This window comes from Carcharodon carcharias, chromosome 15 (genome assembly GCF_017639515.1).
Source record: "Carcharodon carcharias isolate sCarCar2 chromosome 15, sCarCar2.pri, whole genome shotgun sequence".
NCBI lineage: Eukaryota > Metazoa > Chordata > Chondrichthyes > Lamniformes > Lamnidae > Carcharodon > Carcharodon carcharias.
The window spans coordinates 106,664,474-106,678,758 of record NC_054481.1 but is presented as its reverse complement, the minus strand read 5'-3'; the positions used below and the strand labels follow the sequence as shown (position 1 = coordinate 106,678,758).

The window sequence follows — 14,285 nt, the reverse complement described above, 5'->3', positions numbered from 1 at the left end:
ATTAATGATAAAAATTGTCAATGAGTATAGTTAGAGTAATTGCCTCCTGTGGCTCATCAGAGTTGGTTTCACAGTAATGTGTTTCAGCTGGGTTGACGTGAAAGACAGATATAAACCTGGTACTTTTTGTTTTGGAAAAATATACTTTATTCATAAAATATCTGAAAGAACATTACAAAACATTTCTAAATGGCCATCACAAAAAGTGCAAACATATTCAACTTTTACACATGGATCACGAGGTGCTTCAATACAATCAATGAATGTTACAGTCATTATGGTCAATACAGTCAGACAGTGCAATGGTATTGGAGTTATCAACATACATCATGTTGCACTCTGAGGTGCTTCAATTATGATACTTTTAGTTTTCACTACATACATTTATTGTGAGTCGTACAACCCGAGGGGTCTATACAATTCCCAGCCCCTCGGTGCACTATAGCAGAAAGGACAGCAACCTTTCCCCATTGCATCCATGTACTTACTTTGAGAGTAGGTGTAAATAGATAGCACAGATTTTCACTGCTCAATCTCAATACATGTTGCTCAAGGAGAGCAGAGTTTCCTTAAAGTGATGCTGACGTTTTTTTAACATTATAAAGGAGCCAGGACATTTAATTCTTTACCAGCATTAGGAGGAGCTTGGAGCATTGAGCCGGCTGCCATTGGAGTGATTTGTTGAGTCTTCAGGGAACAGTAGGAAGATCCATGACTGAGAAACTTATCACATGCTTGGGGGGATCCTGTCCATTATTTGTTTCACTTAATGAACTGCCACATATAGTTTCATAGGGCAGGATCTTCCAGTCGGTGAGCGGGAGCGGGGCCTGCTCGCCGACTCATAAAATGACGTGGGATGACGTCGGGTGGAATCCCCCTCTGCCCACACAGGGAGCGCATAGCACTTCCCGGCGGACCTCATGCTGGGCGGGCCTTAATTGGCCCACCCATGTAAAATGGTGGTGTGCTCCCAATTGGAGGCACGCCCACTCCCTCACCTCCCCTCCTCCAACTGGGGGAAAATTTTTCCCATATAGAATTTAATTTAATGATGGAGATAAAAGTGACTGTTTAATATTTAGATTACCCTGGGCTAATTGACTGAAAAGTACTGTTCCCTCTAATTGTGCTCTGCACCCCACCACACTGGAATGACATGATCAAAATTCAAGCAAAGTCAGAAACTGTCAACCAACTCAAACCAACAAAATGCAGCACTTAGAAATACATATCTGTAAAAGTTAGCTCAACTCCAAGATGAATGACAGCAGTTATTACAGTGCAATCAAAAATATGGTGGATAAATTGTGCCTTCATACTTTTGTATCATCTGCTGTAAATAAGGCAGTGGCTTATGTATGAGATTTGAGGCTGCTTCATGCGTGGTGGTGATTTTCATGGTGATTCAGTCAATGAAAGCTACACCTTTGATCTCAGTAAAGCAATGACATGAGCACTGTTTGTGCGTAAAGCTGTTAACACATTCTAGTTGTTACCTGCAGGCCTCACTGGTGGCCTTGCTGCTCCCTTTGTGGCAGCCGGAGCCGCAGCTATTATAGGGACGGCAGGAGCAGCTGCAATCGGTTCCACAGCAGGAATTGCCATAATAGCATCTTTATTTGGGGCAGCAGGCGCAGGATTGACAGGTAAGCATGTTTTAATTTTTTTTGTACTTATCAAAGTGAATGTTGTTAATGTTGCAGAATGGAACACTCTTTCAATTTGTTCACTTATTGTTGGGTTTAATTTAGCTGAATGAAGAGTGGAAAAAAATAATAAAAGCAAAGAACTGCGGATGCTTGAAATCCAAAACAAAAACAGAAACAGAAATACCTGGAAAAACTCAGCAGGTCTGGCAGCATCGTTGGAGAAGAGCACAGTTGACATTTCAAGGGTCATGAGGACTTGAAATGTCAACTGTGCTCTTCTCCAACAATGCTGCCAGACCTGCTGAATTTTTCCAGGTATTTCTGTTTTTGTTTTGAATGCAGAGTGGCACAGGTGCAATGCGCTCCATAAGAGAATAGATCCTAAACTCCCATACAGGGCCGTCCCTAGGAGGGTGCCGGGCCCAGAACAAATCACACTCTGTGGGCTCCCGTAACATTTTTATACAGGTTTCCTCTGAAGGCTGGGCCTCTGAGCATGTGTGTGAAGAGGAGCACCAGCAGCATCCTACCTACTGGGCACTCGGTTACAAGCCCGTACTACACTATTGACTGTGATAACTGTGCCGCAAGTAAAACTACACCTTACTTCCATGGCTGAGCATAATTGTTGGCTCTCCTTTTGTTATGGAGAAATCCATGATCTCTATGGGATTCCATTAGAACATTTTTACTAACACACCCCACACCCTAACTGGAGAAAACTTTAAGACCAGAATTTTCCAGCCCCTCACACTGGCCGGATTTGAACGGAGATTTCAATGGCTCACCGGAGGGGGGAATCTGCCGCAGGGGAAACCGGAAAATTCCAGCCTAAATGTCGGAGTGAGGACATTCACTGTGTTCAACATTTTAAAAAATTTACAGACACGATGCAATAAATAATTCAACTTTTTTTAAAAAAAAGATTGACTGTCCATCTTCCAATGTTAAGCAAATGTTAGTTGCAAATGTGTACTGGAAGAAAAATAAAATAAGAAGCGGAGGGTTTAAATTGCCCGGGACCGAAAATAAACACAGCAAGTGAGTGACTTGCCCCGCAGATCGGCTGCCATGTGCACTATGCCTACTTTAAAGATGTTAAGTAGCGCAGAATAGTATCACATCTGACGCTGTGATGTCGAAGTGTGGGGCCCAAAAGCGCAGAACCCTGGGTAACCACCCCAGCTCACCGGACCATAGGGACAACTCTGCTCCCATGTGATGGCTTAACAGACAGAACTAGAAGGAGGCCATTCAGCCCATCTTATCTATGCTATCTCTTTGATGGAGTAATCCAAAAATAATCTGACTGCCCTGTTTTCTCACCATAGCCCTGCATCTTCTCAGAGTGAAGTAGCAAGGATGGGAAAAAGCCATTCTGCCACTGAAGCTCCTCCCTCCAGTATGCAAGCCCACTTGTCAATTCCAATCCTTCTAGTACCCTAACATGCAAAAAGGATGGTGAAAGACCATGACACTCATTACCCAAAAAAGTAAAAAAAGAAATCTGATATCATTTCAGGAAAAATTTGGAAATTACTCCTCAACTCCCTAAGGCAGCCAGGCAAAGTTTCAGGTGATTATAGCAACTTATAAATCCCCAACAACTTGCCCTCTAAACTGGAACTGTCATTCTTTCTCAGAAATGTAGTTTAGCTTCCACTTTGAAGGACTGAGAGAAATTCATATTCACTATGTACTGCAGTAATCTGTTCCAGAAGCTGATGGCTCTCTGAACCGAAATGTTTCCTACCTCGTTGCCCGAGGATTTATATGCATATCCCTTCGTTGTACTGTTTGCATGCTTCTCAAATAACCTATCCAAATGGATGTAATCTAATCCTTTCAACATTTTAAAAAGCCCAAACATATCCACTCTAATTCTGAACGGCTATAAATAGTATCAACTCCTAAAGTCTATGCTGATTACTGCAAGTCTTAAGTCTTGATTTTGTCCTCTTCATCTTCTCTGTCTCCCACCACATGGGGACTCAAAATAGGACACAATACTCCCAATTCTGTACCAATTTCTTGTATAGACAAAATAATTTTATATTATACAGTCCTAGTAATTATCCCTAAAACCTTTCTTGACTCCCTGTGGCCTTGTCACACTCTTTGAGCGCCTTTAATGGTTTATCAGTTATGTTTCTCATGATCCTTAATGTTCAGTGGCTGCGTCTGTATAGTATGAATGTGCCTGGTGCTTCTTAAACTCAAGTGTGCCCTTTGAAGCCCTTATTACACTAACTCAGTAACTAAAACATGAGCTACATTTTGATTTTCCTTGATACTCAGATTATTCCAAGTCTTTCTCATTCTTCAAATATTGTTCCTAATGTCAGTTTTAAATTTAATATTTTGCCCTTGCTCCTGCATTTCTGGTTTAATTTAAAGTAATAATGTGAGTTTACCTTATCAGTACACTTAATATTCATGATGAGGTTCCCCTTTACCTGACCTCTTTGTCAAGAGTATAATTTGAGCTTCGATGATCTTTGCTCAGTACCCATTGCTTTTCTTTGCACACTGGTTACAGTTCTGGTTACAATGCTACAAGCTTCCAAGTGAGGTGTGTATAGTGACTGTGGAAATCAAGCATCCCTTATGCACATTTGTACTGCTCTGGTTGTATATCCCAGCTTTCCATTAGCTTACCAACTGCTGCATCATATTGTCCAGACGTTGAAAGTGATAAGTCTGCTTTTGCTCTAAGGCTTTTTTCTAAGTCTCCTACTAGCTCAATCAAATTCATTGTATGTATATGATGGGTTTTTTTTATCTGATGTGCAATATTTTATATTTATCACTGATTGTAAGGGCCAGCCCTTTCAGGAAAGGAGAAGCGAAACATGCAAAAAATAGATCCAAGACAACATTTCAATTCCACTTTTAAACAGCAATAATGCCAGATATTCATTTCCTACCCGCATCACCCCTGTCTTTTCTGAATGAGATTCTTATTTGTATTAAGTGAAGTTTGGTTTTGTGCCGTGGGCCGACAGCAACTAGGAACTGTAGCAAAGGCTGCCTTTCTTCACGTTGGACTCGTAAAAGCATCAATTAGTTGGGTTTTGATTCCACCCAAAAATAGTGTGAAATGGTGTGAGAACCCATAGCAGCACTTTGTCCAAGTCAGCATGCTTTATGTAGACTGGTGGGTTATGAATTTGTATGGCTGGGTCCAAAGCCATGTGAGGCTTGTACCCTTTTTATGTTTTTTTGGATGAATTCAGTTACCCTCAATTCAGCCTCGGGTGGGATACCATTTGGGAATGAGGAATCAGAGACAAGAAGAGAAAAAGAAATGAGGAAGTTGGAACCAAAATGGGCTGAATTGGCCAATCTCATTTTTGCCTTGTTGAACAGAGAACAACACAGACAGCAGTAATGAAGGCTGCTGGCTGGGGAAAGATATTTCCAAGAGCACCCTCAAACATTTTAATTTATGGGAATTTATTGCTGCTTTAAAATTTATTAAAATGAAATTAGCTATGTTCTTAAGTAAATTTATGTCATACACTGGCAGGACCAGTGCAAGAGTGTTAGGTGCCTTGGTGAAGCTTCAGCCTTGCAGACCCCGCCCCTCCCCCAATTAACTTTTGAAAATTAATATTGTGCATTAGTATGAATAAAAATTTTGCATTTATAGTTTGATGTATTTTATATGAAAAAGGAGAATATTATGACATTGTACATTCTCACCCTCTACATCTTTCAAGGATATGTATTAGCAGAATTGCACATTATAATGTGTAATATGGCTCATATGATGTAATGCTATGTGTTTCTGTTACTAATGATTTTATTGCAGCGTACACCATCAGTAATTATTACGATATAGTGGGCGAGATTAAATTATGTTCTTTAATATTATTTACTGGTTCGCAGATTTGGAATAGTCATGTAGATATACAAATTTGTAAAACTCGCATGAACAGAATAAGGCATATAATATGAAATTTTGGGAAAGATTGCAATGTAATTATATGGAAATCTATATGCATGTCAGTATATATGGATGTATATCAGTGGACCTAGACCTTTCATTTTCACTGCTGAGGCCTGTTTGTTTTCATGAATATTTCATTCTGATTTTTGCCCCCTCCCCCAAATTTTGCCACTCTAGGTAGGTGCCTAGTTTGCCAACTGGTTGCACCAGCCCTGTACATTGGACCAAACTCACTTTCTAGAAAAGAAAACTGGTGCTGGTTTTGTTTTGCTTATGTAAACATAGAATTGAGGAAAAGAGCAGCATGCGCATTAAGTATGTCTACATTTCATTCACAAAACTTCATGTTTTACAAATTTTGGGAGTAGAAAGACTCAGTCTCAGATATGTGTGTGATTTTAATCTGAGTCCACAAACACTTTGGCACAAAACTGCAAGATGCCCATGCAAGTCACTGAACTAGTAACCCAGAAGCTCAGGCTAAAGATCTGGGGACACTGGTTCAAATCCCACTGCAGCACCTGGTAGAATTTGAATTCAATTAATAAAATCTGAAATTGAAAGCTTGGTGATCCTGAAACTATTATCAATTGTTGTAAAAACCCATCTGGTTCACTAGTGCCTTTTAGGGAAGGAAATCTGCCATCCTTACCTGGTCTGGCCTACATGTGACTCCAGACCCACAGCAATATGGTGGACTCTTAACTGGCTTCTGAAATGGCCGAGCAAGGCACTCAGTCCAAAGGTGATTAGGGTTTGGCAACAAATGCTGGCCTTTCCAGTGATGTCCATATCCCATGAAAGAATATATTTTTTTTAAGTTTAATGTATTTCCAGATATTACCCAATGCACAACAATCTCTCTCATCAATTAAATTCTATCATGAGAGAAATTTGTTTTGTTTTCAAAGTTAAGTTTGTTGAAATTTATTCATTGGTGTATTTTATTTACCAGCGTAGATAGTTAAATCTATTTTTCATTCCCTTTCAGGATACAAAATGAAAAAGAGGGTGGGAGCCATTGAAGAGTTTGAGTTCCTTCCTCTGACTGATGGAAGCCAGTTGCACATCACAATAGCTGTTACTGGCTGGCTATGCACAGGAAAATATGGTATGGAGAATGATAAGGCACAAATCAAGACCAAATTCTCTTTTTTTTACATTGTATTTGCTCCAGAGACAAAGTTTGCCTTAGGACATTGTTTGGCAGAATAATTTAGCTTTCTCCAGGAATTGTTCCAAAAATGTTCCCTTGCTGGAATTTTCTCTCCATAGCACACAAGGCTTGGCAATAGATGTAGCCTGAGATGCTATTGCACGAGCTGCAGTCATCTAATTTAGCACGAATCAGAGATTGATTCTGGGACCTTTCTGATCTGTATGGCTCAGTAGTATTCCAGATGGCTCCTTCCTCTACTGGAGCTATTGGGGAAGTTCCAAGCAACTTTTTGCAAAAGAGTTAAAAAGTTGCATTCATCTATGCAACTGAAAATAATATTCACCTGAGTGGAGTGAGGCAAATAACTTTGAAACTTTGTTGTAGTGCTCTCTGCCTACCCCAGTTGAGCTCATCTCTTTGGTTCCAAAAGACAAGTGAGAAATTAATGTAAAAACATTGCACAAATTTATTAAAGTGACACTTTTTAAAATCAAACTGCATTAGTATCCCACACGGTATTAAAAGATATTATCATTTAGCATTGTATTTCCAATTGACAGGCTTTGGCAGGCAGAAATCAAATTTGCTTTGAAGAGATTGGCAGTAATTTCAGATAAGGGAATTTGTATGTGACAATGTTACTTACTCTCTTTATTTCTGTACCTTGAGTCATTCTGCCTTTGCAAGTGTTAGTAGTTGCTCTGGTTCACATTAGTCTTCACAGTGGGTCAGACTTAATTACAGATAATGCGCTACGCTTGCCTGGAAAGCTTTCAGATATAAAAATAGCTAACAAGGATGTTGTGTGCTACAGACTGCCATATTTTAGAATCTCTTTTGCCAGGAAACTGCTATGCTTATTGGGATGGAGATTTTGGAGGAAGCAGTTAATATCTTCCCACTCTAGAATGAAGGAAGGAAGAACAAACTTGAATTTACAAAGCATTAATCTCTCAGGATGCCCTAAAGCTTCACATACAATGCGTTACTTAAAGTGCAGTCATTGTCATTGTATAGGTAAATTGGGGTCAAAGCTAGCACAAAACCGAGGTCTAAAAAGTTGCATTTGCACACTGAGCGTGTATGCTGCTGCAGGTTATACTGGCAGAATCGCTTCAGAATAGAATTAAAAGTGTAAACAAGATACAGTGTGAGATGGAGCAACAAAGAGCTGCCTGGACACACCAGGAAACTGATCACTTTTCTGATTAAAAATCTGGTTGTTACAATATCTCAAATAATGAGATATTTGAACTTAGAGACTAGAGCAGCACAGAGTGGAATTAGGTAATATATCACTAGAGGGCATGCATAGCCCTTGGGATTGAACTGACTAAATAAAGGAGTGGAAGCACTACTTGATTCTTTGCTTCTCCCTAGCTCAGGAAGGTTCAGGACACTTGTAGTGCTTGGACCTTATTCCGCAAGATCAGTTTCAGCTGTGATGCCTTCCATGGTTAAGCAAACTACAATCACTGTATGAACTTACACATAAAATATAACCAGTTGGTAAGGCACGTTAATTCAGCTAGTATCCTTTGAACTGTACGCCAACAACAGTCAGTGTCTTCAGGAGGGACAGAGAGATAATCGAGCAAAAGCTGCATCCAATTTCTGTAGGCGTACTTTGATTCAACAAATTAATTGGCTAGCTATCGGATAAAAATCAGAGCTGGTAATGACTAAGGAGTTTGTATGAGTTGTGTTTCATGGTATAACTATCTTTTACAAATGTTGAAATTACTTTCATTAGTGTATTTACAGCTTACAGATATGGTCTCATCTTACTCAAAAATCAGGTGCTGAAAGATTGTGCAATTTTTGTGTAGCGCCCATCTGTAGCAGCACCACTTTTATTCTCGGCTTATTGTATGGTCTCAGAGTTATCAAGTATCCATAGGGCAGAAAAAAAGCATGATTGCCTCAGTGAGAGTGTAGAGAGTGAGCCCAAGAGGAAACAGTGCAAGAGTCAGCCACATTGGAGCAAGAGAGCCCAAGGGGAAATGGTTTGAGTCAGTGAGGTAAGGGTACATAAGCATCCGGAAATGAGGGTAAAAAACACCTAAAGTGATGGCAGCAGAAGGAAAGGAGTTGATTGATGAGTAGCTGGTGAGTGTTTTTTTTCCAGATCAGGGACAAGTCCGAAGATTATTTCTGGTAAACTAAGACAGCAGTCTACTAAATAGAGGCAAAGGGAAATTTCGAATGCACATTCTGTACCATGTGGGAACTCCAGAATGCTTTCCATGTTCTGGACAATCACGTGCAACATCTGTTGCCAGTGAGAGGAGCCCGACCTCAGGTTTTTAGAGCTTGAGCAGCAGCTGGTGTCTACAGTGCATCAGGGAGGGTGAGAGCTATGTGGATAGTACATCTCAGGAGGTGGTTATCCCACGGTTTAAGAGTGTGCAGACAGATGAGGAGGACCAAGAAGGTAGTGCACGTGTTCCCTGAGTGTACCTTGATCTCTAACTGCTATTTAGTTCTGAGCACTAGTGAGGAAGCTGGTTCCTCAGGAGAGTACAGGCCTGAGCCAAGTCTCTGACACCATGAGTGACTCAGCTATACAGGGGGAGAAGGGAGGACTGAAAAGCAATAGTGATAGAGGTTTCAATAGGGAACAGACGGGTGTTTCTATGGCTGCAGTCATGATTCCAGGAAAGCACTTGAATTGCTAATCTATTGCTTCTCTTTCAGAAATTGCATATTCGCTTTTCTGTTTTAATTGGAGGTATCCAGCTTCCACAGGAAAACTGAACATTGGTTACATAGCAGCATCCTTGTCTCAGAGATAGACGATTATGCATTATAGTCTCATGCCAGGATTTGAGTGTAATCTAAGTAGACACTTTGGTGTAGTCTTGAGGGAGCGCTGCACTTTTGGATGAGACATTAAACTGTTAAATTTGCTTGCTGAGGTAGACATATTTCTTGGCACTATCGAAGAACAACATGGGAATTTGTCTCATTACTGTCTGGACCTTGCTGTGTGCAAAGTGAATGTCATGTTATGCTACATCACAACAGTAACTACACTTCAAAAGTACCTCATTAGCTGTAAAGCATTTTGAATGCTCTGAGGTCATGATAGTTGGTATATAAATGCAAGTTATTTTATATTCTTCTTAAATAATGCATTTGTTCTCCATCAGGAAGTTTTGAGGCACCTTGGCGAAGCCTGTTGCAGTCCAAAGAACAGTACTGCCTTGCCTGGGAATCAAAGTATTTGATGGAACTGGGTAATGCCCTCGAATCTCTGCTGAATGGCTTGGTCAATATGGTGGCACAGGAAGCCCTAAAGTACACTGTTCTGTCAGGTAAGGCAAACACCCACAATGAATATTCTAGTGGCATTTTCAAGAAGATTAGATTACCAGTAAGATATTTGGCATAGTAAACATTAGAATTTTATAAATTAGATTTATTTTTAAAATAAATTGTAGCTCCATGCAAAGCACAAGAACAGTTGATAGTATGGGCCAGAATTAATGACCAGCAAAATAGCAACCATTCAATATTAATAATCTCCCTACAGTATTCTAATTTTTGATTATTTCTCTGCGATATTCTGTTAAAAAATCTCAGTAAAGTATTATAATTCTTAATGATCTCCCTGCAGTATCCTAATTGTTATTAATCTCCCTATGGTATCCTAATTGTTAATAAGTTGCTGCAATATTTTTATTGCAGTAACCTCCTTGTGGTGTTCTAGTCTTTGCAAACACCTGCTTTCTAATTACTAATCTCCCTGCAGTATTCTGATTATTGGTAATACCCAGCAGTATTCTGTCTCATTTTGTCAATCCACCCACTTCAGCAAACTTGTAGGAAGTCAGGATGTGCTTGGATTCTCTGAGTGTACAATGTTATTGATATAAGTTAGGAAGAATATTGTGAAGATGTCACTAAACTGTGATTTGAAGTTTGAAATTCTTTGAAACTGTATGCGAAAGTACCATGATACTCTCAAGATTTATAGAAAAGACTTATTTCTATGAACAGTTTATATGTTCCTAAAGTATGTAATTCCTTGTGAACATTTTATTTGTGTTTATGGTCTACGAGTTCAGTTAGTGTACTGAAGAAAGGTGCAATTCTGCTGAAGCCATTCGGAATAAAATCATGGAAAAAATTGTTCTATTCTTGTTAGATAACTCAAATATTGTGATATATTCTGAGTTCACTGAACTTCAAATGGGGACAATTTTAACCCACTCACCATGGAAACTAGGTAGGACAGCAGTTAAATTAGAGCAGGGGACTTATCTCCTTTTCTGCCCTGAACTGCTGATGGCAATACTGACTGCCAGCCACCTGCCTCAAGACAACGATGTCCTCTTCTACTATGTAGATTGGGCTCCAGTGACATCGGAATCCATTTGTAACCTAAGCCAGGGATAATGATGGCTTCCCTGCCAGGCAAAATCAGCTGGCAACAGCAATCAGGGAAAGAAGAGACTGAGATAAAACCAAAAAACTGCGAATGCTGGAAATCCAAAACAAAAACAGAAATACCTGGAAAAACTCAGCAGGTCTGGCAGCATCGGCGGAGAAGAGCAAAGTTGACGTTTCGAGTCCTCATGACCCTTTTCCACCGATGCTGCCAGACCTGCTGAGTTTTTCCAGGTATTTCTGTTTTTGTTAAGAAGAGACTGAGCTGGGCCTCCCCTCTCAGAGCACTTGCATTGTGCCAAGACTATTCGCCCGGATCCCTGACAGCAACCTCCTGCTGCCTGATTTTAAAGGCTGGTCAGCCACTTCCTGCTGACTTTCTAGCCATTTTGGTTTTGCTACTGCTTCTGGACGGTCAACTATTTGACTTCTCACTTTTTTGCCCAGGTATTAAAATTGCTCACAAGATCTTCAATATCCTATTTGTACAGTATTACGCAGCCACTTTGAACAATGATTCTCCCAGTGCTGTGGGTTACACTGGGGACCAGAACCCACATGAGAGGAAAGTAGCTGTACGTGAGCCACGGTTTCTCCAGAGACAGCAGCTATGATGATGAATTTGGTTCATACCCAGGTCACACCTTTAACTCTCTCATCTTTGTACTCGACAGGTATTGTGACTGCACTGTCTTGGCCAGCCTCACTACTGACTGTTGCTAATGTCATCGACAATCCCTGGGGAGTCTGCCTCAGTCGTTCGGCTGAAGTTGGAAAGCATCTGGCCCAGGTGCTACTGAGCAGACAGCAGGTAAAAGACATATTTCAGGTTGGGTGATATAACTGACAGATTTCTGAACATGAGTAAAAGCAAATTCTCTAAATTTGCCAAAGCATCAATTAGTTAAATTATTGAAGTAAATGCACCCAGAAATCAATGTGGAAAACATCAGCATTATTTTTATTCTCCGGCGTTTCTTCTTTCCTCCCTTCTTTTGAAAGTTTTGATTTCCTATTTCGAGCACAGTTTACATCCAGTATGTCACCCACGTGGCTATTATTTTTGACTGAGTACTGACAGGTTATTGAACTGTCCAAACCAGCCATCTACGAACATACACTCACTATGGAGGTCACTTTATAGCCAACATGCTGCAATTATATGAAGCTTTTCATGTAATAAAGTATCCCAAAGCTACACACAAAGACAAGAAACAGAAGCTGAGCAGTGAAGGGTGAAATGTTACTGGTGGTAAGTGAAGATGTGGTCAAGGAGAGTATTTTTGAAGGGGGTAGAGGGAACTGGCAAGAGTTTAGAGTGAGGCTGTCTGTTTTGGACCAAAGCAGTTGAAGGTTCTACCAATGATGTTGGAGCAGGAAGAGAGAGGGACACAGAGAGTGAAGGGAACAAATTGTTGGAGTTTCCGAAAGTAATGAGGGTTAAGGATTCTGAGGGACTTGTAGATGAACACAAGACTTTTGAATGTAATTGATTGGGGGATGGGGAGCCAAAGGAGGTTGGCATGGTTGAAAATAAAGCAGGCCATCTTGTGGGATAGGATGCGGGTGCTGTATATCTGAACAACTTGCAGCTTATGCATGATGGAACTTGAGAGGTTGGCAAGGTGAGCAATAGAGTAATTGAATCTCGAATTCTAGAAACCATGGATGAAAGTTGCAACAGTAATGAGGGTGAGGTGAAGGCGGATGTAGAAATAGACATTATTAGTGGTGGTTAGCATGTGGAGTTTGAAGTTCAATTATGAGTCACAGAGGATACTGAGGTTATGCCTCTCAAGTATATATAAAACAGTGGATCCTTGTACTTATGAATAATATTTCCATGGGAAAGAATGTAAACAAGTAAAACAAGGAGGCCAAGGATATTTGATTTCCTGGACTCCTCTGGTGCTGCTCTATTGGACTACACCGTGATGCCTTGGCTACTTTGACTCTGCTCTGCCATTCAGTCTCTTCATGTGCAAAGTAACTTGTTCAATTCTGTAGTGTCATCACCCACCTGTTGTTGTTACTGCAGAGCCTCAGGACTGTGCCTCAATGCATTGCTGGCTTCTCACTCTGCTGCTGTGTTGAGTCCTGAATAGAAATCCATTTTCTCCTGATCTGAGTTCCATGTTTTGCACTGTCTTATGGGGATTACTGTGACCTCCACCTCTGCTACCACTTTCTACTGGTGTTATATTCTCTTCCTCTATTTCAATACATGTTTTTTTTTTGGGGCTCTGTTCCTGCACTGCTGGGAATTTTCACTCTATGCTGACCTAGTTTTTGATCATTCCTGCTCATTTTCTCTTGTTCTGGATGCTTCCATGCTGCTAAACAATCTCTGCACAGCTGCTGTCTGCTGGTTTCCTTTGGCCACTGACTCCATTTATGCTTCAGAACTCATAACATTGCTGCAGCGGTTTGGACCAGCTCCTTAAGCACCTCCTGCTGTTCTTGGTCATGTGTGCTCCTCATCCCCTTGGAGCTGTCCCTTCAGACCAGCTCCCTCATCTGCACAGATCCTTTCACCTTTCCCTGACTCCCTGTACTTCACAGGACTACATAAGATATATAGGCCATTCAGCCCAACCAATCCGTGGTCCATTCAAGCCTCCTCCTATGTTTTCTCATCTGACTTTACCAACATAACTCTCTATTTTCTTCTCCCCCATACTTAACTAGTTTCCCCTTAAATGCATCTATACTATTCACTTCAACCACTCTCTGTGGTAGCAAGTTCCACATTCTTACCACTCATTGGGTGAATAGGTTTCTTCTGAATCCCCTAATGGATTTCATTATGACTACCTTATATAGGCCTTGCCTCAAATTATGCTGTTCCCCACAAGAGGAGACATTCTCTCTGTATCCACTCTATCAAAACCTACTTTTGTTCCTCACTGCTCCATGCTCTTCTGCTTGTGTACCGCATCATCTGGTGTGTACTTGTCTGCTCTGGTCTTAGGTGTTACCTCTGCTGGATCTCTGGATCCTTTATTCGTCTCTTGTGTCCAGTTTTGGTCTCCACCTCTCCTGAGAGAGATAGGCAGTTCCAGATCATTTGTATAAAAGGAAGACTGAGTTAATTTGTGGGTTTAGTATTGTGTATCATGAGGAGAGGCTA

The 14,285-nt window shown here is 40.7% G+C and overlaps 1 protein-coding gene across 5 annotated transcripts in view; it reads left to right on the top strand.

Moving 5' to 3' along the window:
* Positions 1 to 14,285, top strand: part of tmco4 (transmembrane and coiled-coil domains 4) — an 89,212-nt gene that overhangs the window by 19,478 nt on the left and 55,449 nt on the right. For all 5 annotated transcript variants that reach the window (XM_041206605.1, XM_041206607.1, XM_041206608.1 and 2 more), the window contains 4 exons: positions 1,506 to 1,649; positions 6,596 to 6,715; positions 9,916 to 10,080; positions 11,830 to 11,966. In XM_041206605.1, coding sequence (XP_041062539.1) covers positions 1,506 to 1,649; positions 6,596 to 6,715; positions 9,916 to 10,080; positions 11,830 to 11,966 — 566 coding nt within the window. The remainder of the gene's footprint in view (positions 1 to 1,505; positions 1,650 to 6,595; positions 6,716 to 9,915; positions 10,081 to 11,829; positions 11,967 to 14,285) is intronic.